General features: G+C 43.8%; 1 protein-coding gene across 5 annotated transcripts; it reads right to left on the reverse strand.

The window, feature by feature from the left end:
- Positions 1-145: 145 nt before the first annotated feature.
- Hp1bp3 (heterochromatin protein 1 binding protein 3) lies at positions 146-27,408 on the reverse strand. Of its 5 annotated transcripts, none has more exons than XM_032895681.1 (13): positions 27,291-27,408; positions 21,961-22,154; positions 21,487-21,586; positions 19,993-20,146; positions 17,287-17,446; positions 13,680-13,823; positions 11,702-11,779; positions 10,843-10,994; positions 7,361-7,451; positions 5,118-5,277; positions 3,855-3,966; positions 2,421-2,537; positions 152-1,842 (listed from the first exon to the last, which is right to left on the reverse strand). In XM_032895681.1, exons 2-13 carry the CDS (start codon positions 22,054-22,056, stop codon positions 1,545-1,547), a joined length of 1,662 nt encoding a protein of 553 aa, XP_032751572.1. In that variant the 5' UTR covers positions 22,057-22,154; positions 27,291-27,408; the 3' UTR covers positions 152-1,544. The 5 variants fall into 5 exon arrangements, with proteins under 5 accessions (XP_032751565.1, XP_032751585.1, XP_032751572.1 ...); XM_032895687.1 differs by lacking the exon at positions 27,291-27,408 and adding an exon at positions 26,762-26,851; XM_032895674.1 differs by lacking the exons at positions 21,961-22,154; positions 27,291-27,408 and adding an exon at positions 26,762-26,878 and having other exon boundaries at positions 146-1,842.

Consider the following 27,408-nt stretch of genomic DNA (forward strand, 5'->3'; position numbering starts at 1 on the left):
TATTCACATACATAAAATAAAATAAAATAAATCTTTTTAAAAAATGACCATCAAAATAAGAATTCAAAAAAAGCAGGAAGCAGTGGTGCCCAAGTCGGGGGAGAGAGGCAGGGTAGGTACTGGGAACTTTTCAACTAAGTTGTAGTTCAGCAGCTTTTAAAATTTCATGTTTATTCATATTTTCAAAATATATGTACATAAAAAAGGAAGATTTACAACAGGAAAGATTGCCTTCCATGCAACACAAATCCCGATGACTCATGATGGGTCCTCACAGGCATGAACCACCAATTCGAGCCCATTCCTCAAGTCCACTTCCCAGCCATCTGCAGCTGTGGGGAGCCCAGGAAAGACACTTCAAGTGGAATGAATCTCAAACACCTTCTCCTCTGGCAGTGTGTAAGGGGCCAGAGGATGTACATCAAAAGCTTAAGACAATTAAAATATTAAGTGCCACAGGAAAGGATCAATGATAAGCAGGAGCTGTAGTTCTCAAGTAGGAAGCTAATATTTACACAACCTCACAACCTAAACAAATACAAGACGAGGAGGGCTGGGCAGCACAGCTTCATTTGCTCCCCTCCTCTCTTCTGATAAACACCTCGAAATGGAGACCGCTGAGTTGACAGCAAACGTTCTATGGAGAGAATGGGGTGGGGTGCGAGTGGGGGCACACGCACAGGTGAATCTGAAAACTGGTCATTTTAGCAAATTATGTTTAGCAAATTAACATTTCTACCTCAGTAATGGGAACTCTCAAACGGGCAGCTCATGCCCCAAATATTAAAAATATATCTAGACCTTTGATCAAGAATATTCTGTCATTTTTGGTAATAAGCAACACCAGAAATCAGATTCCACATATTCCTGTACTTCCCCTTCAGTCAAAAACCAAGTGGTGCAGACGTGTGCTTGCTGTTAAGGGAACAACGCTCTGGGCAGCAGGGCGTGCTTGGCAATTGGGCAGACAGCAAAGGAGAAGAGATCTTCAGAATCTATGGATGGCAGACTGGGGCTTCTTTCCAAAGTTACAATGTCCCCGGCCCACGCTGGAGAAAGGTTAGTGGAGTGATTTCACAGCCAGGGTCAATCACCGCAGCTTTAGCAAGTCCCCAGGCAGGAAGCAATGCTGTCCCTGCAGTGCTCCTGCTCCGTCTGGCTTCAGCACCAGACCTGGAGGTGCTCACTACAAATGCATCTTTGCAACTGTTTGGATTAACTTCGAGGAGGAAAAGAAAACCCCAAATTGGATCACAAAAAGAAGAGAATGAGGGTTGGGGTTAGGATGAACAAAGGGAGCAGGGTAGTTACACAGTTCAGCCAAGTCCAGGATTACGGCAGAAATTAAAATGATGAAGAAGCAGGCACTGAGAACAGCACCTAAGCCAACAAATGTCTACACTGGTTTGTTTACATTCCTTCCCACAGCGTTCGTATGGGAAGAAAAATGTAAAATTTAAAAGCATTATAACTAAAACAAATGCACACTGACCTTATAAAATAAGATTCTGAATTCAATCATGATACCCTTTTTCCTATAAAATTTACTTTTTTGTCTTGAAAGACTTCTTCTTCATGGCAGATTTGCCCTTCCCGGGCAGTTTCGCTTCCTTTCGTGCATTGGCTACGGGCTTTTTGGAGGTGCTCCCGCTAGGCTTCTTGACGGCTGAGGGCGCGGGTCTGCCTTTCCTGGCAGGGGTCTTAGCCTTGGGCGGAGCTTTCTTAGGCAGCGGCCTCACCTTCCCTCTCTGGGCAGCAGGGACTTTACGTGCAGGCTTAGCCCCTCTCTGCTTCATGGAGGCCGTCTTCCCTTGGGGCTTGGCTGGTGTTTTCTTCTGTAAGCTGTGAGAAAAAAGAATAAATGCATGACTGAGTGCAGGATAAAGCCGTTTGCCGGGACAAGCTCCTTCTGCTTAAAGAGAAGTAGCCTGTATAGAAATCACTATGTTCAAAACAGAAAACTGACTTCTCAGTGCAGGCTTCAGACAAATTAAACTGATTTGTGGAAATCTACAGCTCATTTCCTGGGATAATATGGAATTGTTCTTCTTTGAATGAACATTTATATTATGTTCGACCACTGCCTGAAGTTTTGAGTCCTTGAATTTTCAAAGGAGAAGATAATTTAAATGTTACTCAAAGAATCTGAGACGGATATAAGTGGTCAGACACAGTCCTCTCCTTAGCCCTGCCCATGAGCAATGCTTTTGGGGGACACTGGGCAAACTCTAGGCTGATCTCTCTACACTGCCCTATGTCCTCAGGCCTTGTTTGACTTTTTGAGATGGGTTCAATCAACTGCCCACAGTGGCCGTCAGCTTCCGATTCTCCTGCCTCAGCCTCCTTAAGCTGGAATTGCAGGCCCAACCCCACTTCAGCTGAGATTTATTATCTGTCTCAGCAGATTTCCAACATCACACCTCCTCTTGGGTGGCGGCTCTTCATCCTCAGAGTCCTCTGATGACTCCTCTTCATCCTCCTCCTCATCCTCCTCCTCAGAGCCATCTGACACTTTCTTTGGAAACAGAACTCCTGGGCTAAGGCAGAAGGAAAAGGAAAACATCATCTTGTAGCATGAGGAAAATAACGGGAACGTAGATGCCTGTCACCGGACACGCCCAGTTTTATTCAGAATTACTATTTCCCTCAGAAATGTCAAGTTAGACTACAAGTATCTGTTTAGAATTTAACCTACTTTGAACATATGTACAAAGTCACCCACCAAAAGTCTAGAAAAGTTCCACATGTTTTAACCCCCTTCCTCCCATCATGTAGTAATACGCACTGTCACTGTTTAGTGGTCACTAACTTTCTGTTGTGTGACCTCCCCAGACACACAGCAGTGAATGGTCTACAGAACAGTGTCCTTGTTTTGCCTTCACAATTCTGGCAAATAACTGTAAGGCTAAAACTCTTCAAAGTCTTAAAGAAATGGGGCAAGAATCTTATCCCCTAAACTCTTTTTAAGCTTTTTTCTATTAGTATTTCCATAAATTAAAACATGTATATGACCTGACTATTCAATTTACTATTTAATATATTAAAGCTTAAGTACACATTCAACAGAGTACTGTCTATGTTTGTAAGAGTGATTACGTAAGAACGTGTCAGTGCGAAGTTGCTAATGTAAGATCCTCACAGCACAGGCTACGCACGGCACCTTACTAATAAAAGCAGAAGAGGGTCCCAACACCAACACAGAAAAGATGTGTAGCTGCAAAGAGCTTCATGTGTGCCTCTGTTCCACAGTCAAATACATCATGACCAGAGGCAGGTTTTCAAATAGAAGTTTGAAGAAGGCAGAGTTATGATTCGTGGCAGAAGTCAAGGTTCTCAACATCTGATTTTCTGGGTGATTAATTAGTATTCAATTCTCTGGCAATCTGACTGTTGCTATTACTTAAAAAGATGAAGAATGATCATCAAGAGCTGGAGCGATGGCTCAGTGGTTAAAGGCACTGACTGCTCTTCCAGAGGTTCTGAGTTCAAATCCCAGCAACCACATGGTGGCTCACAGCCATCTGTAATGAGATCTGATGCCCTCTTCTGGTGTGTCTGAAGACAGCGATATTGTACTTTTATACCCAAAATAAATAGATCTTAAAAAAAAAAAAATCACTTAAAAAAAAAAAAAAAGAATGCTCATCGAATGACTGTCCAAGAGCTGGCTACCAACAGCAACCCCAGGACAGCAAGCATTGCCCACTCCAGTGAGAACCTTTTGGTCGTCGTTATTTTCAGATAGGTCCAGTTCAGAGTCACAGGAATGAGGCAAGCTTTATTAATAACCCAGGCTTGTAAGCGGGGAGCAGATTCAAGTGTCCAGCGGCCAGTGTGTCACTGTGGGAGCTCACCTGGGGTAATAGGGGAAGCACAGCTGGAAGGTGCCGCTGAACCCCTTCCCAGAGATCTGCTCCAGCCACCCATTCTTCTCACATTTCTGCAGAGTTTTTTTCAGCAAATGCACTTTACAAAAAAATTCAAGAAGGAAGAAAAAGTTTATATATTCAGATATGGTCACTCAACCACAACTAAATGCAAACCATGTCAACACTGATCACAGACAGGAACAAGTATAGTCCTTTATGCCTGACTGCATTAATTATAACTAGTTCATAAAACAATTATTTTGTGCCAATAAATTTGGCAAGTTATATTGAAAAAGTAAAAGGAAACATTAGAATCCATTGAGTGGAATTTTTTTCCACAGAAAAAATAAACAGGTGTCTAGAATGAAATAACTGTCTGGAATCTAGGGGTCAAGAGTCTTGTTCTTGGGTAACACATAACTGGTTAATAACAGTTCTGAGTCTAAATATTTAATTTCCACTCATTCAAGCATCTAAAATAAAATATCCTAGATTTCAGTTTCCGTTATTTACAGACTTTCTGTATTCTATTAAACCCTTGCAATCTAGTAGCTCTTGATAAGTCTTTGCCACTCACTGCCAACACGTGAGAAAATGCTGCTCGGTACCGGACCACAGACTAGCGTCTCATTTCACAGCATGACTCTGGGTGAATGTAATTTACTAAGACAAAATACATCTTGTTATAGGGCTTAAGTCAATAACAACCTCTGACTTAAGAGTAGTTGCAAATTAACAAAAAGCCCCAACCAGTAATAACCAGTAAACCTAGCACCTGAAAGGTTGAGGCCCACGGATTTTGAGTCCCATGCCAGCCTAGGTGAAACAATGAGATGTTATCTCAACAATGAAACCTGTAAGGGAGGGAGAGGAGCTCAGCAGTTAAGTGTGCTCTTCCTGCTCTTCCACAGGACGTGCGAGAGTCTGACCCCAGAACTCATGTTCAGACTGCTCACAATCATCTAGAACTTTAGCTTTAGGGGACTTAATACCCTGTTTTGATCTCTGCAGGTACCAGAAGACATGTGGCATACATTTATTCTCTCTCCCCCTCCCACGTGCGTGTACATACAGAGACATACACACACACACACACACACACACACGTAAACAAAAGTAATAAAAGTTGATAGCTCTTTAAAAAGCTTAAAAACGAGCTTTGATCGCTCCTCGGTCAGTGATGACAACTGATGTCTGCAGGAGAATCCCCCCCAGCCCCAGCTGAGTGCACACAGCGCTGACTCTTACTTTGGTAGTTAGAATTGGTCCCCGGGTGGTTCTCCAGGACATACTTCTTCAGAGCAGTGGTGGAGCAGGTCTTGGGTTCATTCATGGCAGCAATGGCAGACAAGATTGCATATTCCATCAGGCTTCCACCAAGCAGGGGTTTCTCCCCGGATTTCTTCAGCTGTTTTCCAAGGAGGAAGAGAAAAGCATCAAGACAACACTCTCCCAAAGCAGCCAAGACAAGACTCCTGTGCGCCAGGCAGATGGAGCTCCTGCATCAGCACAGATGCTTTAAGTGAATCACAGGCCAGGGACTTCCTCTTCCCAACCTGCTTTTGAGTAGTCTCTCCTTCCATTCACCCCTCCAGCCCTCCTAACACAGCAAGAGATAGTTTGAACCTAAAGCGACTGATATCTTTATGCCTTGTGTCATGAGAAATAAATATCTAGGGGATCATAAAATTACATGGCCCAATTCCAGGCTGAGAGTAAAAAATAAAGATCAGTAACAATTAAGCCGGATGTGGTGGCACACGCCTTTATTCCAGCACTCGGGAGGCAGAGGCAGAAGGATCTCGGAGTTGGAGGCCATCTTGGTCTACAGAGTAAGTTCCAGGACAGCCAGGGCTACACACAAAACCCTGAGGGAGGAGAGAGAGAGAGAGAGAGAGAGAAAGAGAGAGAGAGAGAGAGAGAGAGAGACAGACACACACACACACACACACACACACACACACACACACACACAGACAGAGACACTGATTGAGATTGAGATTAGTAACAATTAGCCAAATGGGAAAAGGAAATGGCAATGCTGTATGGTACCGGGTTACTCATTCTTTTGAGACAGGGTTTCATCTGTCAGAAAGCCTGGCTTCAAACTTGTGTGTAAATATGGCTCATTTAGTAGGCTGCTTGTCCAGCATACATGAAGCCCTGTGTTCAAACATCAATACCCCATAAACCAGAGATGGTGGCAAATGCCTGTAACCCCAAGATTTAGGAGGTAAGAAGAGAAGGACAAGAAGTTCAGTCATCTCAACTATATAGAAAGTTCAAGGCTGGCATGATTACATGAGTCCTTGTCTCCTGTAAAAAGTAAAAAGCCACAAATTCCGAAAAAAATATTTCAAGTTCTTTATTTGACTAGAGACTTATCTATAGTAAAGAGCCCCTAACAACTGCTCAGTTTGAAGACGGGCAAGAGTTCTTTATAGGACAATTCATGAAAGGAAATGAGAAGATGACCAATGCACAAGCAGTGTGCTTGGCATCAGCCACCACTGGAATGCCCATCAGAGCCTCGAGAGAGCACTTCACCTCTACAAGCCGGACCAGTCCAAAGCAGACTAACAAGGGTGGTGATGAAGATGCAGAGAAACCACAGGTGCTTGGGGAATGTAACATGGTGCGGTCCTGCTCACTCTGTGGCTAGCAAGTCTACTCCTAGCTACTGACTTCAGTGAAGGGAAGCACATATTTACACGGGGGCCCTTCTATACAAACGTTCACAGACAATATACATAATTAACTAAAAGTAGAAAAAATCCAAATATGCAACTCACGCATGGATAAACTAGGTATGAATACAGGCTGCTACATGGAGAAATTCAGACACTATGCTAAGTAGACAGGGCAAATACAAAAGGCCACACAAGGAATAATTTCTCCCGTTTGAAATGTGAACAAGGGTCAATGGACCTTGTAGGCTATCTGAAGCCAAGGGTAAAAATTCCAAGTGACCACAGTCGTCACAGGGATATTTCCAGGGTGGCACCAGGTCCCAAAATTCAACTTTGGAGACAGCTGTACAACTGAAAACGCACCCAAACTGGGTTAACTTAAGTTAAAAAGCTCTAAAGCAATCTAGTATTTGCTGAATTTTGATGCAGCATCAAGAGGTACCGCCCACAAATAACTGAAATCTCTCACTCTTTAACTCGTTCTGCACAGGGCTGGCCTTTCCCCATAAACTGAACAGACACTAAAGGAAACAACTTAGAGTAAGACATTAAAAACATCAGCAAAGATGTAAAGAGTATTTCTCTTAACCAAGTTTTTGAAGACATAGCTATTTTTCATGGAAAAAAAAAACATCATTTACCATGTAAAGGGTCTAGTCTTGTGGGATTTTGTTTGTTTTCTATTTTTTGAGATAGTTTTTTGCTACACATAAAAAACCCACTTGGTTGAAGGTCTTCAACAGTTTGAGAATAAAAGACCTTCTTTGCGAATCAGTTAGACAAGCAAGCCCAGCTGCTAACCTGGAATGTCCCCGAAGCACCCTTGCCAGTTATCTGCTCTAACTGGCCTCTCTCCACTGCTCTCTGCAGAGCATTCTTCAACAACTGGGGCCTGCAGAGAGAAACAAAAACAGTGATAAATATGTCAATGAAAGAAGACTTGCAGAAAGAGACATGAAGTTATTTCCAGACCTACAGTTCTAATTCCTACTGTGTGTAATATCTTGTTAAGAAGACAAGGATGGAACACCAAAGCCCAGGCACCCTAGGCAAGCAGAACCTCTTTTCCCCTAAAGAAGCTGTTACCGACATACAGTCCTCATATACAGTACAAACTTTCTACTGCCAGAGCAGGCCAAGACTCTGAAACTTACTACCATCAGACAACAGATGACTGCCCTAAACAATTAAACAAAGCAAAGGCATGATTTCCCCTAAATGGGGTCTTACTATTTATGTGGCCCAGGACACACAAAGATTTTGGCTTTCATCATATCAACCAAATTCATGGAACACAGAAAAGTACTTAAAAACAGGGGATGGGGGGGAGGTACAGGGGGGAAGGCAATTTTGGAGATCAATGTCATGCCTTCAAAAACACACGTGAAATTGACCTCTGACCTCTACATGCACATGTACAAGTGGGCTTGTAACCCCCACATGTGCACATCCCCAATCACCCCACAAAGGAAATTGTAGTAATAAGGGATCCTGCAGGCATCTTAGCATGGGAAGCAAATTTATGTTGTTGCACAATACTGATGAGGAGGACAAAGCAATTAAGGCACGCCCACTGTGAGGACACTCAAACTATAACAAACAGCCTGGGACACATGAGACCCCGTGGGTTTTTTTTTTAAGATTTATTTTTATTTTATGTATGTGAGAACACTGTAGCTGTCTTCAGACAGCACAAGCTGAGAGCATGAGATCCCATTACAGATGGTTGTGAGCCACCTTGTGGTTGCTGGGAATTGAACTCAGGACCTCTGGAAGAGCAGTCAGTGCTCTTAACTGCTGAGCCATCTCTCCAGTCCCTATGAGATCCTATCTCAAAAATAAAATAAAATACAATACAATAAAATAAAAAGGAAGGCTGTCAGGACTCCACAGAGATAGCTGAGAAAAGCAATATGGCCTAGTGGAACAAAAAGGGGAAACAAGTATCAACAAAAGGGATGAACTCAGTTTTCAGTTCACTGAGTCTAGAATGTTCAACCATTCAGACATTGTCTGTGGTGGTTAGAACAGGGACAAAGGGGCACCAGCAGTGCCCACACCACTGTCTGCATGAATCCACAACTGAGCAACTGTGACAACCTAAACGACCTGGTCCACATTTTCTCGAAGGAAGGCAGGCCAGCTGTGGTGCATGCCTTCAAGGTCAGCTCTCAGAAGGGAGAGACTAAGGCAGGCGAATTTCTGTGAATTCAGGGCCAACCTGGTCTACATAATGAGACCCTGTCTCAAACTCTCAAACACCCCCACACACTAGATTACTCAGACTTGGTTTAAGTGATAGACTAGTTGTGTACATTGTTAAGCCTTTTCCCTCGAAGGAGTTCTTACTAACTTATTCTGTGAGCACACAGAGGTAGTTCTTTCTACCATGGGGGTCCTGGGGACCACACTAAGGGTGGACTTGGCAGCAAGCACCTTTACTCACTGAGACATCTCCATGGCCCCTTTTGCTATTAAATAAACCTGAGCTGCTATTATAGCAAACAGAAAAGGACTATCTGCAGTTGATATAAGAGGGCTTTTTAGTATTTATTTTTATGTTTATTCATTTTTATGCCTGCATGTGTTGTGTGTGTGTGTGTGTATGTGTGTGTGTGTGTCTGTCTGTCTGTCTGTGCACCATGTATATGCCTGGTACCTGAGAAGGCATCCGGTCCCTTAGAACTACACAGCTGTGAGCTACCATCTAAGTACTAGAAATCAAACCAGAAGAATAGCCGTGCTCCTACTCATGGAGCCACCATTTAACCCGGCATGAGAAGAGTTACAGGGGCTGTGAAGGTGGCTCTGTGGGTGTGGCAGTTTGAATGAGAATGGCCCCCACAAGCTCCTATGTTTGAATACGTGGTCCCCAGTTGCTGAACTGTTTGGGAAGGATTAGGAAGTATAGCCTTGTTAGAGGAGGTGTGTTACAAGACTGGACTCTGAGGTTTCAAAGGACTGGGGCCATTCCACTGTGTCTTTATTCTGCCGTCATGGGTTCTAATCCTCTGATCTCAGAAACCCAATTAAGCATTTTCTTTTGTATGCTGCCCTGGTCATGGTGTTTTATCACAGCAACAGAAAAGAAACTAAGACAACAGGTAAAACACTTGCCAGGTAAGTATGAAGAGTCAAGCTCAGACCCCCAGACACCATGTAGAAGCCAAGTGGGTTTGGTAGTCCACCAGTATTCCCAGCTTATAGAAGGCAGGAAAAAAAAACTCTTAGAGCAAATTAGCTAGCCAGACCAACCAAAGGATTCAGTGACACAATCAAAATAGATTCTCAGCATGTGCATATGCATCTGAACACACAAGCACATGTCCCCATACATGTTCTAAATGCGCACACACGTGTGTACTTGAGTGTGGTGGTACACACTGTGAGCCCATCACTTCAGAGGTGGAAGCAAGAGGACTAACAACTCAAGCAAATCCTATTACATAGCAAACTTGTGGTCAACCTGGGCTACATGAAACCTGCTCAAATCAGTCCTTCTGCAGGAAAGATTGATTCAGTACTGGTTCAAAAACCATTTTAGGTCGGGGGGAGGGGGGTTTGGGGGAAGGAGGGAGCTCTATCTATACTGAATACACATTTCCCCTTATTGTTGCATATATGACAAAAATCTACTAACAAAACATTTATATTAGATATATTAAATATGCTAAGGAGGATGTAAAGTATACCAGAGGACAAGACCAACAGTGCAGAACTATAATACCAGCTACTGTATAGCAGGCTGAGGCAGGAGAGTCACAAGTTTAAGGCACGTCTAGACAATTTACTGTAACAATGTGACAAAAAGTAAGAGGAGGAGCCAGGGTATAGGTAAGGGTAGAGACTGCTTAGGCACATACAGAAGCCAGGAGGAATTCTACTCCTCAGAGGGCAGAGGTCTGAAGACTGATTTGATGGCAGTGTAGGCTGCAGTGAGCTCCTATCTTAAAAGCAAAAGAAATCACACAAGAAGTGTATCTATCGCTCACAAATGTATCACTATGTGTCACATGTAATGCTTGAGTATCAAGGAGGCTCCTGGAACCAATCCTGCACAGGTACTGACTGTTGAGGGACAGGTAGACTCTATCAGGATCATGGGAGAATACGAAAAGAACAACAAAACCCCTACATATGACATGAAAAAAATATGGAATTAAGACTAAAAAAATAAAAACATACAGAAAGATTTAATTCTGGCTCACCCCAAAGAAATCCTTAAACATTTCATCTATGTCCTTTCTTAAGAAGGGGTGTGAGGGAGCAGAGCATGCTAGTACCTGATGTCCACTCGAAGCTTAGGGTAATACTGAGACACGTATTTCCTGATGAGACTGTAGGAAGCTTCCTTAGGTTCACAGAGTCGGGTAAAAGCCAATGGGAGAACATCTTCCAGTTTTACTTGTGGTTCTGGATCCACTGCAGAGCCCTTCTGCAATACAGCATCAAGAGTCACATTCTCACAGAACAGGCAGCTGTCAGCCTACCTGCTACCTACAATTCCAGGGCAGCTAGGGATATGTATCAAAAATAAAAATTAGGGTTGGGGATTTAGCTCAGCGGTAGAGCGCTTGCCTAGCGAGCGCAAGGCCCTGGGTTCGGTCCCCAGCTCCGAAAAAAAAGAAAAGAAAAAAAAATAAAATAAAATAAAAATTATTAAATTTAATTTTAAATGTATAAAACTTTCAGAGTTGTAAGAATAATACAGATCATCATGATTTTAATCATTGGTACAGACAAATATTATTTCACTTTTTAATCTGGAGCCATAGTTTTTTTTAATTAATGAAACTGTTGTGTGTTAATCCTTACAGAAATGTGAAGACAAGGGATCTGAGTATAGTTCAGGGTCTGGTTTGAGCAGAAATGTATGTACGTATCTCTTTAGATATATAATTCATATAGTTACCCATAATTCAACAAAAGGCAATGAAGACATAGGTGTAACAAGGTTGGGGTGCTACGGTTTGCAATGTGGCTCTTGCACTCACTAACTTGGGGAACTTCCTTCCACCCTCTCTAGCCCTTAGCAGGAGGGCTGCACCTCCAATAGTGCTACTCACATGGCCCTCAGTCGGTGCTCCATCCTCAGGAGTAGTAGAACAATACTTCAACACTCAAACTGTGGTTCAGACTTACCTTTCTGTTTTTGGATTTCTGAGGTGTTTTTGATTTCTGGACCACGACAAAACTGCCAGATGCACCTTTTCCTTTTACCTAAAGTAAATGAAACCTCTGTTATTCCTGTAGTGAGTGTGTAACTCCACACCGGATGGTTACAGAGCCCGATGCACAAGCTAACGTGAATGAAACACTGCTTAACTTGGGAAGGAACGAACACTGAAGTTGAGGAGTCAAGACCTGGGAGGGACAGCACAGCAGCCAGTCATCCCCGACAACCCTGGCACTCAGCTTATCTGTGATCAAACTTTTCACAAAATAAAATATTCTTATTAATCACATAAAGAAGTAATCTCCACATAATAGGAATCCTTTTATTCATTGATGGATCTGTAAGTACCCAACATAAAGGATACACTGAGTAAATACTGTAGAACTAACTAGTCCTTGAGAGTTCCTAAGCAGTTGAGCTGTCTGACTAGCACAAAACCTAAACCCACCGCACTCTGTAGACACAGGTCAGAGAGCCCCAGCAGCTCTGGGACTGTGATCAACGATCCTAGGACAAGCTTTTTGCTACCACAGGTTCTTCTTCTCACTGTGGACTTACTTCTGAAGAGTACACTTGATGAGATAAAGTCCACCTTTAAGACTGTCATGTCTTTTTCCCAGGACCCGATGCTGCTCAGGCAAGTGCTCCAGCCGGAGCTGCGGTGCCACACTAAGCTGTTCCAACTCCAGGCAATACTTTGAAGAACTAGGCAGAGCAGCACAGATCATGCCTGAAGTCAGGGTTAGTTCTACTTGGGCTTTCTTTCCTCTGATGCTCTTTAGCTCCTAGGTGCTAACAGTTTATATAATAATCAGTTAAGGTGAGTCTACCTACAAGCCAATTTTTTTTTTAAAGATTTATTTATTTTTGTTTATATGAGTATACTGTAGCTGTCTTCAAACACACCAGAAGAGGACATCAGATCCCATTACAGATGGTTGTGAGCCACCATGTGGTTACTGTGAATTGAACTCAGGACCTCTGAAAGAACAGTCAATGCTTTTGACCGCTGAGTCATCTCTCCAGCCCTACAAGCCAATTTTTAATTAACCAATTGAGTCAGGTAAATAAATGTTAGAGCTAACAAACCTAACACAAGGCAAGCTGCCCTCTGCTTTGGAACAGTAGCATCCCTGTCCTCCTCATTGCTTTCAGAGCTATGTAGTTTCAAGCTAAGCCAGTCTCCAAAGACCCAATCACTATACAACAGGCAGAGAAAACGCACACCATTGCATAACCTCTAGTAAGAGACCCCTGCAGGGGGCTGGAGAGAGGCTCAGTGGTTAAAAGCATGGACTGCTCTCCCATAGCTCCTAAGCTCACACCCAGGTTGGTAGCTCACAAGCATCTAGAATGGGATCTGATGCCCTCTTCTGGTATGAAGAGTGTATTCACATGCATTTAAAAAAAAAAGTGACCTACAAAGAGGGCTCAGTGGTTAAGAGCACTGGCTGCTTTTTCAGAGGAGATGGGTTCAGTTCCCTGCACCCACATGGCAGCTCACAACTGTCACAACTCCAGATCCAGAGACACTGACACAGACATAAGTGCAGGCAAAACACCACTGCACATGAAATAAAAATAAATAAATCAAATCAAAGAAAAACAGAGTGCCCTACAAAGCCAGGTGGCGGTGCACACACCTATAATCCTAGCCCTCAGGAGGCAGAGGCAGGCAGATCTCTGAGTTCCAGGTTACAGAGTGAGTTCCAAGACAGCCAGGGCTACACAGAGAAACAAACAAACACACAAGAAAAGAAAAAGTGACCTACAAAGGCAACTGCAGTCTAGACTCTGAGGCTCACGCGGTAAGACGAGGTGCAGCTGAACTGTCAGTCACATAGCTTACCTTTAACAACAGCAGGGTGCACTTAACTCTTGTTAGAAATGCACTTCGCACAGCAGACATGACGTACTCTCATTTTCTACCGTGGTGTCTCCTACCTGTTTGATGACTCCTCTGTTTAACTCTCTTTTCAGTGCTTGCTTGAGGAGATAGCCCCTTCTCTCCAGATCCAGAGAAGGGTACTTATGAATGATGTACTTCCGGATAGCAACCACGGAGGCACCGCTCTTCTGGAAGCATGCCTGCACAATGTCCAAAGCATACATATAATGTTAGCTGTGTCTGATTAGAGACTCCGAGTGGTTTTCTAAGGCAGAGGAGTCAGCAGCGCTTCAGTTCTGCTCACTTAGGCTTAGATAATAAGGCTGTGGAGAAGAACACTAACAAGTGCTTCTGCAACAATCTTTTTTTCCCCTGCAACAATCTGAAGTTTTCAAAATCACAGGAATGGCTGGGTACGGGGTTCACACCTGTCATCTCACCACTCAGGGGCTGGAGGTAGGTGTGTCTCCACAAGGACAGCCTGGGCTACAGAGAGAGACCCAATCTTTAAAATCAGAACAGTAACCATCAACCCCAGACCATATATATTCTAGGAGTTAATGAAAATCCCTGTCCACTTTAATTCTAGCTTGTACTAATGTAACACTATTCATCATCAACTTGATAGAATCTAGAATCACATGGAGATAGACCTTGGACATAAATGAGGAACAATCTGAAGCTAACTGATATGGGAAGACTCATCTCAACTGTGAGCAGAGCCACTCCCAGGGCAGGACTCCTGGTCTGTATAGACAGAGAGGGGGACTGAGCTCTTCCTCTGCCAACAGATATGAAACAACCGCCTGCCTCTCCCCACCCCAGCCGCCTCTTTTGAGACAGGGCCTCTCTACATAGCTTGACCTGTCCTGAAACTGGGTAGAGGAAGCCGGTTTGAATTCAGAGACCCGCCTGTCTCTGCCTACCAAGCACTGGAATTAAAGGCCTACACCACACTTGCATGACTGCCTGTTTCAAGCTCCTGTGGCCTTGGCCTTCAGTTCACGATGGGTGGTGCTTTGGCCTGCAAACTAAAATAAACCCTTCTTTGGTTCGAGAGGTGGCTGAGCAGTTAGGAGCACTTGTTGACCTTGCAGAGGACTTATGTACAATTCCCATCACCCATACGGCAGTTGACAACGGCCTGCAATGCTAGCTCTTACGGTACCCAATACTGACTTCTGACTTCTATGGGCACCAGGCATGAAAATGGTGCATAGAAATACAGGCAAAACACCCATACATACATACATATATAAAATGAATACATCTTAAAAAAAAAAAATACCCAGCAGTAGTAGCACATGCCTTTAATGCCAGAACTGGGAAGGCAGAGGCAGAGGCATCTCTAAGTTCAAAGCTGACCTGCTCTACAGAATGAGTTCCAGGACAGCTAGGGCTACACAGAGACCAAACCAAAAACCCAAACTCTCCCTTAACTTGCTTTTGAGAGTGTATTTTATCCCAGGAACAGGAAAAGAAATGAAGACAATTTAGAATACAGACCTTTGGCATTAAAGTGAAAGAAACACAACAATCCTAAGAGTGTCGATTCATTCTAAGGAATGAAATTCAGTACACAGGACCAACACTTCTCTCAGGCCTTCTTTGACTGTGATCAAAGGAAACCCAGATGAATGGAATAAAACTGGGTTCATAAAAGGCACAGACTTGAAGGAAAAAATGGAGATATTTTACTATTTCTAGCTTATTTAGACAAATGTCTATAGAAGGATGAAATATTTATGTCACAAAGGCAATAAATGATTAATTTCTTTCAAATGCTGCATCTGTTATCTAATAGAACAGATCATCAATTTCTGCAGTGCTATTTTCTTTCTTTTTTTTTTTTGATGGACATTTGTATTGTGTCCACCTTTAGAGTCTTAAGAATAATGCTGGGGTTTTTTTGTTTGTGGGTTGGTTGAGTTTTGTTTTTGTGGTTTTTGGTTTTTTTATTTTGTTGTTAGTTTTTTTGTTTGTTTGGTTTTTTTTTTTTTGTTCTTGTTTTTCAGGTCTTTTTTGTTGTTGTTGTTGTTTTGTTTTGTTTTTGGAGACAGGGTTTCTCTGTGTAGCCCTGGCTGTCCTGGAACTCACTCTGTAGAGCAGGCTGACCTGGAACTCCACCTGCCTCTGCCTCCAGAGTGCTGGGAGTAAAGGTGTGCACCACCATTGTCCTGTATGTGAAATTCTTAAAGAGAGCCTATGTAAAGAATATTGTTGGGCAATGGTGAAGACCACCTTTAATCCCAGCATTCAGGAGGCAGAAGCCAGGCAGAGGCAGGCAGATCTTTGTGAATTAAAGTCCAACCTGGTCTATAGGACAAGGTCCTTGAGCTGTTACACAAAGAAACTCTGTCTCAAAAAAAGAAAAGAAGAAAAAAAAAGAATTTCTAGAAAGCTGGCTCAATATGCTCTTAGAGAACCTAGACCTTGTTCCCAGCACCAACACAGTAGCTTAAGACTACCTGTGACTCCGATTCCAGAGCGTCCAACGCCCTCTTCAGGCCTCCAAAGGCTCCTGAACACAGGATGCAATGAACTCAAATAGGCACACACAGGAACAGATAAAATAAATCTTCTGGGTTAAATACAAGGGGGGAGCATTTAGGCTTAACATGTATGTATAAGGCTCGGTGCTGGATCCCCAGCAGTGGGAATGCTGGGAGATTTACATAGTAAAGCCAGTATAAGATTATACTTTCATCTGGTGCTTCAAAAACCTGTCATCTTGGGGTTGGGGATTTGGCTCAGTGGTTCAGCGCTTGTTCGGTCCCCAGCTCCGAAAAAAAGAACCAAAAAAAAAACAAAAACAAAAACAAAAAAAAAAAAAACCTGTCATCTTGCAGAAGAATCACCAATTCAAAGTCCTCCTTGACTAACAGGGAGTTCAAGATCATTCAACTAGTGCCTCATCATGAAATCCACCCTGAGCCCCAAAGATTTTGAGAGCCACATAAGCTAACGAAATCAACGAATTACATTCAAGTCATAATGCTATGTAAGGAGGCTAATTTTTACAGTATTTTGAAATTAGTGAAGAAATAGAGCAGTAGTGTTTATTATTTATTTAAAGTTTATTTTAGGTGTGAAAAGTGGTTCCTATGAAATGCTGAGCTGTATAGATAAAACTTGAGAGTAATTTTTAATAAAAAATCTGAATATTTTCTAGCGACTTCATTTTAGATGTGCATGTGTATAAGTGATGTATGCGGAGACACCCTACCCACAGAGGGCATCTGGCTCCTGGAGCTCTATTTACACAGTCATGAGCTGGTTGATGTGGGTGCAGAGAATGGAACCCAAGTCCTCTGTAAGAGCAGCAAAAGCTCTTAACTGCTAAGACATCTCTCCAGCCCCTTCACATGAGTTTTTAAAACCAAATGTGCCAGCACTCAGGAGGAAGCAGTAGGTGGATCTTTGAGTTCAACGTCAGCCTTGTCTACAGGGCTATTTCTAGGACAGCCAGGGCTACGGAGAAATCCTGTCTCAGGGCTGGAGGTGCTCATCAAATGTAATTATAGCAGAAAAACATGTGCCTCACGTGATGAATCTCCTTTAAGGAGCAAAGCAGGAATTCTAATGTCTGGACAAAATACGCTGTTTTGAAATAAGGAAAAGACAAGAAAGTAAGCCGGAGTTGAAATGCTTGAAATAACTTACCTTAATGGCCTCAGTTAAGATTGCATCCATCTTTGGCCGTGGGGAGGAAGCCATTGGTGTTTGTTTCTGGGCCCTGGCTAGCTGGCTGGCAGACAGAGTGGCCCAGGCAGGGATGGTTTTCTTCACTTTCTTCTCCTTTTCTTTAGACTGATTCTTCTCTCTTAAAAACAAAGTTTTCATTATGTAAGATGAACTCTTCAGAAAGAGGCACAGCCAACATTTTGTATTCAAGGATTTCCCACACTTGCACTCCACACAGGAGGACTATATATACTTTAGGGGTAAACACCTTCTGTACTGAACACTGCAACTTTCCTTCTCACTATTAGTCACCAAGTAACACAGCACAGCAGCTGTGTACAAAGCCCTCCCACTGTATCAGGTATTAGCAGTAACTTGTAGGTAGTTTGAATAAATGTAAAGGAGGATACACCTGACGTACATGTAGCACCAAACCAACTTACAGGTAGGACTTGAGCACCTACAGATCTTGGTACTGTAGGGGTCCTAGAACCCATGGCCCTTTAATATCAAAGGACAGTCATATAAAGAAAAAGAAAAGGCTACAGAGGGAAAGCCTGTTTTAGAGCACAATGACCCAAGGTAGGAGAGGCTAAACTAGCCTAGGCCCAAGTTCCAGGACAGCCACAGCTACGAAATGAAGCCTTCTCTTGGGGAGAAAAGTTTTATCTATTTACATTGAGGTAAGATATAAAACAAGCAAGAATTCACACACACACAAAAAAATAACATTAAAAACTTCTCGGAGGGGTTGGGGATTTAGCTTGCCTAGCAAGCGCAAGGCCCTGGGTTCAGTCTCCAGCTCCGGAAAAAAAAAAAAAACTTCCCGGTACTATAATCAAGAAGGTCCTCTTAGAAAATGAGTTAAAAAAAGATGTTTCTCTTAGGCACAGGAAAGGGCGATCACATTAACTGTCCCTAAAACTGATGTGAAAATTCTGGCTGGAGAGACATCTCAGCAATAAGAAAGAGCATGGCTGCTCTTCCAGAGAACCTGGGTTTGATTCCAGTACACACAAAATGGCTCACAACCACCCCAATACTTCTTCTGGCTTCCATGGCACTAGCCATGTACTATGCAAACAGGCGGGCAAAAATACCCACATATAAAAAAAAATAAAAATTAATAATCACAACAACAGATGCAATAGGGTATGGGGAAAGAATGTAAAATTCACAATTCTATGTCTCAGCACTGAAACAATAAAACAACAACTACCTTCAAGGTAAAGAATAAAAAATTTTGGCCAGGCAGTGGTGGTATAGCCTTTAGTCTTAGCACCTGGGAGATGGAGGCAAGCAGATCTCTGAGCTTGAGGTCAGCATGGTCTACAGAGCAAGTTCCAGGACAGACAAGGCTACACAGAGAAACCCTGTCTCAAAAAAATAAATAAAATAAAATAAAATAAAGAATGAAAAAATTTGAAGACAGGGATGATATAAAATTCATTTTAAGAAGTAACAGTCATGAGCTGGAGAGATGGCTCAGTGGTTGAGAGCACTGACTGTTCTTCTAGAGGTCCTGAGTTCAATTCCCAGCAACCACATGGTGGCTCACAACCATCTGTAATGGGATCCGATGCCCTCCTCTGGTGTGTCTGAAGACAGCGACAGTGTACTCATATAAATGTAATAAATCTTTTTTTTTTTTGGTTCTTTTTTTTTTTGGAGCTGGGGACGAACCCAGGGCCTTGCGCTTCCTAGGCAAGCGCTCACCACTGAGCTAAACCCCAACCCCAATGTAATAAATCTTAAAAAAAAAAAAAAAAAAAAAGTAACAGTCATCCTCTCCTGCCGAAGTAGGAATACTAAAATTATGGCACAGCCAATAAAAGCACAGGTCTTACTCTTAATAATGGGAATAAGAGATGTCCTGAGTAATACATGGAAAAGGTATAACTATTACTATTCTATTTAAAAAGAAACAGTGTGCATGTCTGTGCACATGTTTGCTCAGAGGCAAAAGTCACTGTTGGCTGTCCTTAGTTGCTCTCCAATTTTCCTTTTAAAAGGAAGCCAAGCTTGGTGGCAAGCACCTGTAACTCAGCACGTGAGATACAGACACCTGAGTTCTGTCACTGTAAGTCTGAAGTCAGCAGAATCTACATAGTGAGTTCTAAGTTAGTCAGTACTACATAGTAAGACCTGCTCAAAATGTGTCTGTCCCTTCCTCGCCCAAGAAAAAAAAATTTAAACTGCCACCTTCGTACACAGATACAAGAAAATTATCAACTGCAAGTTTTACCTGCAGCGCTCAGTCACCCATACAGACTTATGCTGTTCTCTAACCGAAGTTACTAAGGATTCTAATAAGCACGTAAGAAGAGCTCACTGTAGGCAGGAGGTAGGAACAAATGGTAAAGTGTCCTTCAAATAAGGATTTTGTAGTTACTTATTGTTCTTATTGAGATTCTATCAAAGCTTTAAAAGTATCAAATGTTCCTTTAATGTATTCTAAGCACGAAAACATACTCCAAAGCGAACAGGAAGCACTTACTCAGATACCGTCTAACCAACCCTACAAAGTCTAAGCGGCAGAATGTGCAGAATGAAACTTTTTCAAACACACTGTAAAAAGTAAACCCAAACCCCCAGCATAAATGGGTGCTCTGGTCCATAACCCAGTCTATGTTCAGTCTTTCCACAGCCTTCAACTACTGACAGCAAGGAAGCACGACGGCTTACTCTTTCTTGGTTTCCTCAGCAGACTTGCTCTCTTCCTTCTCTCCACTCTCAGGCTCCCCCTTGGGCTGCTCTGCCTCCCTGGATGGAGCAGGTGGAGTCTCATTCTCTGGTTCTTCTACCGTAGAGATAGACTCCTCTGAACTCCCATCTGGTTCTAAAACATCAGGTGAGCGTCAAGTAGATACATTAGAACCCCCCACACCCCAGAGTCAATAAAAATCACAAACATGTCACTTAACAGACTTGCCAACAGTTAAATTAAAAGATACATCTGAAAAGAATCACCACGGCTTTGGACTGTGAGCGCTGCCTACCACTGCACTGCCTGCTCTGCCGCCTTCCCTCGCCCATGTTGTTAAATCAGTCGAGTTGCCTATTCAAGTGTTCACCCAGACCATTATGTGACAACACCCGACACTGCATCAACTGGCTATGGTGGCACACATGGTAACCCCAGCACTTGGTAGATAGAGGTGAGGATATGAGTTCAAGGGTTCAAGGTCACACTTGTCTACTCAGCAAGTTCCTGAGCTTGCTGTGTGAAGCTCCAACTCTTGTCTCAAGAAAGAAAAATGTTTTCAAAGAAGTAGAACCTAAAATTTGGATATAATTTCTCAAGATTTGTCATTTTTTGTGAGTGACCCAAGAATGCAAGAAATGTTGTGTGGTAGTTTAGGAGATGGTGTCATGATATAGCCCTGACTGGCCTCAGATTTAAAGCCAGTTTTCAGTCTTCACAGTAGCATACATCATTCTGCCACACTGCCTGTGACCTGATGCCATGAGAGATGCAGTGGTGATCAGCTCACTGCCCACATTAGTTTTCAAACTCTGACTCCACATTCCCCTCTACCTTAGGCATGGATGCCTAAATTGAGTTCAGCACTTAAGGATTTTGAGACAAATAAAAGGCCCTGACAGGGAGAGAATGGTGGTGTGCTAATCGTGTAAACCTGAGCTATGCAGGGAGAAGATAAAAGGAAAGGAATAAAGAGATAAAGAAAAAAGTCACAAGGCAAAGACTAACAGGGAGAAAAGACAGGAAGCTAGAAAGGGCAGGGAGGAAGCCGTTCCGCGGGCTGACAGACTGTTTTCTGCCTCCACTCCTTGTACCAACCTGAGCAGCTCATCTCTTTCCCACTAAGGCAAACCATGCCCAGTGTTGTTGTATAACCTACATGCTTCCCTATGGCCCAAGCCTTCCTGAATTCCAGAGCCATCTCCCCCAGGACACTATGATGTCAACAGTGTCATACCGGTTGCTCCTCATTGCTGTTTTTAATCCCAGGAGCATCACATTTCACTTTCCAAAAGGCTTCAGGGAGAAAACGCACTGAGTTCTCCCTCGTGGTCCCGCACACACACAAACAGCTCCCTTCAGATATGTTTTAACACTCCATGATGGGCATGAGAACAGCTAGGTCCAAAGAGATTTATGGAGTACTTCAAATTGGAGTGGCTTTGTCTTTTTAAATTGTAACTGCTTTACTTTACCTGGTTTTTCTTCTTCCCCTTCAGCAAGTTTGCTTTTGGGCGGAGTTTCCCGAGTAGAATTCACAGCCCGACGGATAGGCATGGTGCTATCGTCTGCTTTCTAAGAAAAAAGATGCCATAATCACTCAGGCATAAACAGTTCTCTTCTGTCTCTCTCAAGGGACCTAATTGGGTATCAAAGATGTAGGAGAATTCTTCAAGTCAACTCCAGGATCTGATACAAATTACTTTTAACAAGCTTTTTTTTTTTTTTAACACAGTAAAACATGATTATTAAAATATTCAAAATATTTTAGATAGAACTTCAAATTGAAAGTTATAAGTAATTTGGAATCAACTTAGAAGGTTGAAAGTTTTATAAGGATTTGAGGGGAAAGGGAGATGAAAAGAATTCTGTTATCTATGAAGAACCCAGCAGAGGCTGAAGTCAGGGGTTGATCCAAGAGTGAGCTTCAAGAATGCATCAGCCCCTACCTCACCTAACTTGTCCGCGTGGATCAGCTGAGCTCCTACTATAAGTGGGAGTGCCTTAGGATGGATGAGTTCACCTTGAGACATATCAGTTGCCATTTAAAATAAAGTCTAGGCCTGAATACTGGTGAGACTCTGAAGCCTCTGCTGTTAATCACAGGGGTTTCCTAATGGCTTCAGTGTGGTGAAGAGTCAACCTAAAGCACAGAAAAGACCTGGTGTGAAGATCAACAGAGACAAAACTAAATAAAACATCTAAATTCAATATTCCAAGGAGAATATAATGATAAACTTAAGTTACAGATGACTTAGTTACTACTAAAACAAACAAACCAAAAAGACAACATTATTGACATATCACAATGAAGCCAGGCTAAGAGGAAGGCGGAAGCCACAGCAGCTTTGCAAGGTCCACAGAACAAAAGCAGCAAGGACAGATATACGGCTAAGGAACCCAACCCCAATCCCTCTTGCTGATCTCTGGAATTTACACAGGAGATTAAGGGAAGGTCTAGCCAAGGATTCGTTTTCTAGATGACTTTTGTGGTTATCATTTGAATGGGGTCAAGAAAAGTAACTACAATTTTTAACTTTACCTCAGTTAGAAAAGTAATTTTTTTTCCTCGTTAAAGGGAAAATCAAAGTGTAAAACTACCACTGAGCACTTAGCACTGAAGAACTCCAGAGCCAGGGAGGTGAGTTCAGATCACCACCTAGAAGTATTCATCCACAGCCTTGTCCTAGTGTGATGTAAGCTAATGTGTATAGGAAAAAAAGGCATAGTCAAATATCTACAAATTAAGCAACATGGTGCTACATGCCTGTAACCCTAGAACTCAGGAAGCTGAGGCAGGAGAAGATACATTTTGAATTCTGAACTTTAGGCCATTCTGAGCTAAAGAATTAGCTCTTTTCTTTAACAAGTGAACAAACAAACAAGAACCCACAAATAACCCACATGTAGCCACCAAAATTTACCTGATCATTAACACTCCTGTGTCCTTAAAAAGAAAAACTAAAAGCACTAGAGGGGCCACATTCAGCTGGTAAAGTGTCATGTAAGCGTCCAGATTCTGTAACCTGTGACGTTCAGATTCTGAACATGCATGTAAAAGTTGCTTGTGGTGGTACCCGTCTATAACCTCAGCTCTGGGGGAGTGAGACAGAAGGATCCCAAAGCTCAACAGCTTAGCAGTGTAGGTGAATGATGAGGCTCAGGCTCGCTGTGAGAGCCTGTCTCACAATATAGGAGGGAGAGCCACTGAGGAAGCCACTCCTGTGTGTGACCTCTGGCCTCCACACATGTACACATATGTGCAAGCAATATATACGAATCTAGAAAATTAGTAGAGGAAATGGCTATTTAAATGTTTAGGCCTCTATGCTAAGCAGCAATTAACAAAGATGGGGAATAATTAATTTCTACTTTAATCTCTGAGTCTTTTAGACATGTAAGACTTTTTAGCATATCATGAAATAGTCCCAGACCATAAAAAACTACAGTAAAAATGTAAAATATCAAACAGAGTACTTCCAGGTAGAGAAAATCTTCTGGAAACAGGAATGATTCCACACTTGGCATCTGTTGCAAAGACAGCTGAAGAATGCAGCTGGGACAGTGCTCTCAACTGTGACCCAGCACTACAGGAGGCTGAGACAAGAAGATGAGGAATGCAAGATCACCCAGAGTCCTTCCTCAGTCTGCCCACTCAGACTGCCCAGACAAATACCTCATTGACAACAGCAAATTAGAAATATCTACAAATATTTAAAATTCTCTACGGTCACAAAACCAATGTAAAACACCACATCTATGGGGTTGCCTTCCCTAAACCTCAGCAGTAGGGATGAGGGAGACGAAGAGATCTGAGTGTGACACCAGCCTGGCCTACAGTGAGCTCCAGGACAGCCAGGGCCACACAGAGAACTCAGTCTCAAACACCATCCTGCCCCTAAAAGAGAAGCCAGGATGGCTCAGGACATCACTGAGTTTGTTTGCATAAGGATTTCAGTACAAACACATAGTACTTACGTAGCAATCTATTTTCCCTGAAAATAACAAGGAAAACTAACTAAACATGGTATTTCCCCAGGCAAACCCGATATAGAAGTAAACCATCATGGTCACATCATCCTTTGGAAAGTGACACTGCTGATGAATTCTTCCTAAGCTACAATAGCACTTAGGCTGGTCTGTCTGCTGTCTGTCTGTCTGTGTCACACACACACAGACAGACAGACACTCAGGAGATAAGGGTACTTAGAGACAGACAGGCCGGGTCGCCTGAGTCCGGCCCCTGATACCCACAGGGGAGTCATGAGAACCTGCTTCTCAAGGTTGTCTTCTACTTCAGCCTAAGGATGGTGGCCAGCCCATACCTCACCCTCCCCATCCCAAATAAATGCATGTAATAAAAAATTACATGCATTTTTACAAATAAATGCACATAGTAAATAAACACCTACAGTTATTTGGGGAAAATATTTAAAAACGTCTGCCTCAGTCTGAACTTCTTTACCAAAGACCACAGAATGCCAATGCAGAGCAGGTTTTCGTCCTTCTGTAATGGGCTTGGCGGGTTGTTAAACTCACTTTTTGTTTGAAACATGGTTTTACTATGTAGTCCTGGCTGTCAAGGAGATACTCAGACAAGGCGGTCTCCAAACTCACAGATACACCTGCCTCTGCCTGCCTAGTGCTGGGATCAAAGTCCTGTGCCACTGTGCCCAGCTAAAATTCCCTTTTCATTAACAGCTAACAGAGCCACATGGATGGGTAGCCAGGGTACCACATGGATGGTAGCCTTGACATCAGGGTACCTTGTGTCACAACTTTTTGTTACAACACTCTCAATGATGAGACCTTTTAGACAGCGGTGTTAGCTCCCTGGCTAGGATTTTGGGTGAGGGAAGGAGTGGGGTCTTCGAGTAACCCAGGTTGGCATCAAACCTGCTCTGTAGCAGAGGATGACTGAGCTCTTAACCCGCCTCCCCAGTGCTGGTGTCACAGCTGCACAGCACTCCGGAAATGGACAGGTAGTCTTTCCACTGAGTCACAGATACAAAGCTGGGTGCCTAAAAGACAGGGTCAGAATGAGAGCTCAACAGGTATTTATTAAAGAATGAAAATGATTCTTTAACCTGGCTTCATATGGTTTGGAGACCAAAGTATATTTTCAATAGGATTTATAAAGTTCTGTGGCCACAAATTTTAGGTTCTTTTTATCTGAATGCTGGAATAAGTAACATGACTTACTTTTGACAAGGGAGATGCATAACTTGTTTTATTACAGGCAATAAAAACTTGCAGAAGTAGAAAGCCCAACTCCATGATTGTAGTTTATTCCACTAGAAAAGCATGTATTTCAAATTACTGGTATCCTTCAGAATCTACGATTTTTAGCAAGGGTGCCAAGATTTCATAAGTCATCATAAACTCTATTTAATATGCATACTTTCTAATGTCACCAATAGACCACTAAATACATTCCATGGCTCCTGGGCTGTTTCCTCACTCAGAGAAAGCTTCGTGATTACCAGCAATTTTCCCATTTCATTAATAAGCATGTAGTGGGGCTAAAGAGATGGCTCAGTGGTTAAGAACACCGACTGCTCTTCCAAAGGTCCTGAGTTCAAATCCCAGCAACTACATGGTGGCTTACAACCATCTGTAATGAGATCTGATGCCCTCTTCTGGTGTGTCTGAAGATAGCTACAATGTATTTAATAAATAAATGAATAAATAAATAAATAAATAAAAGCATGTAGTGATGTCTAACATGGCTGGGGATAGAAGCCAATTAAACGCCGGCTCCACAAGATCCAGTGAAGATTTGTATTAGCCCAGGCCTCAGTAACTTCCTAGTCAGCTTTCAGTCATTCACCTCCTAAGTAAGTTGAAAAACTGGATCCAAGAACCTTAATCCTAACTCTCGGGTGACAGTTCACGCTAACATCCCCAGCACTGAGAGTGCGCCCCAGGAGGCTGAGGAAGGAGGGGCAGAGTCCAAAGAAAGTATAGGGAGACCACCTCAAAAACAAAACAAAATCTGAGATCAGCTTTGAAAAAATTATTCTGAAACTGAATATGGTATGACGAATTTAAAAAGCTAGTGGAGGTTTTATATGGCCTATGCTGACTAAGATAAAACAGAAGAGTAAAAAAAAAAAAAAAAAGACTTCAAACGCTTTTCTAATAGCTTCTAGGCCTTTCAACTAATATCAACTGCAGAATGACTCTGTAGCTACATTTGATGTCTAAGATGCTTGCGCATGAGGTCCAGGTCTAATAAGGCTCGTTCTCCAAGCAATGGACAGTGGGAGAAGCGCAGTAAGCAACCTTGGGCGAAGTCATGAGCACTACTGGTAGTGCACTAGGGCTTAGCTTCAAGGGCGTTAAGGAAGACTGACTGGTTAAGTCTGGATCAACTCAGGCCTGGGCTTAAGACGGCTGACACAGGCAATCCTGCGTCGGCCTAGGAAGCACCGATGGGGCTGAGGAAGGTGTAGGCTCGCGGGAACACAGAAGCCCAAGGCCGTCAGGGTAGCGGCGACGGCGGCAGCAGCGGCAGCGAAGCCACAGTGCCCAGAGGCTGAGCATCGCCCGGAGGAGCAGCGAAGACAAAGGCGCGAGCGGCCGCGCGACAGAGCTGTGGCGGCGGAAGCGCAGAGCTAGCGGAGCGGGGGCCGAAACGGGCGCGGGTCTGCTGAGGGTGGCAGCAGAGGTTCGGCGCAGGGACCACTCCGCGTTCCTGTCTGCGGGGACCCGGCGGCGACCCGCGGGGCCTCAGCTCCGCACACTCACCACTGGGAACTCCGTAATGGCGGCCACGGCGGCGGCGGGGGCGGAGAACCCGGGGGGGCGGGCCCGCCGCAGCCAGTCACTACCGCCGGCATCTTTCGAACCGGCTTGAAGACAGTTGACAGTGGGCCGAGGGAGGGCGCGGCGGAAGTCGGGCCACGGGTCTCGGAGCATGCGCGAGCCCGCAGCCAATAGGGCTCTGCGGCGCACGCCGGAGCATGCGCACTGAGACACGAAGGGGGGGCACGACCAGAGAAAAGCTGCCCCTCCTCCCCAAGTCCAAACAAAACAAGGGCGGGAGCGCGCGCCGCAGGGCCCCGGAGGCCCGCGCGCCAGGGGCAGGGGCCAGGTGGCGGGCGCGACGCGAGAGGGCGCAGCGGCCGCGGTGGGCGGACAAAAGCTGGCAGCTTTCGGTCCCCGCGTCCCGCCTCCAGCGCCCGGGCAGCGGCGTCAGCTCCCAGGCCAGTGGCCTCCACCACTGGTACTCGGAGTCCGCGCCCACTCCCTGCGCGCCGGGTCCGTCCCGCGTTACCTCTGAGCTCCGGCGCCCGCGTCCCGTACGGCCCCTCAGCGTTGCTGCGGACCACCGATCGCTGACTCCGACACCGCTGTCCTCCAGGCCGGGCACCGAGCTCTGCCGCCCCCCCCCC

The sequence above is a fragment of the Rattus rattus genome, chromosome 1, assembly GCF_011064425.1.
Source record: "Rattus rattus isolate New Zealand chromosome 1, Rrattus_CSIRO_v1, whole genome shotgun sequence".
In the NCBI taxonomy this organism is placed as follows: domain Eukaryota; kingdom Metazoa; phylum Chordata; class Mammalia; order Rodentia; family Muridae; genus Rattus; species Rattus rattus.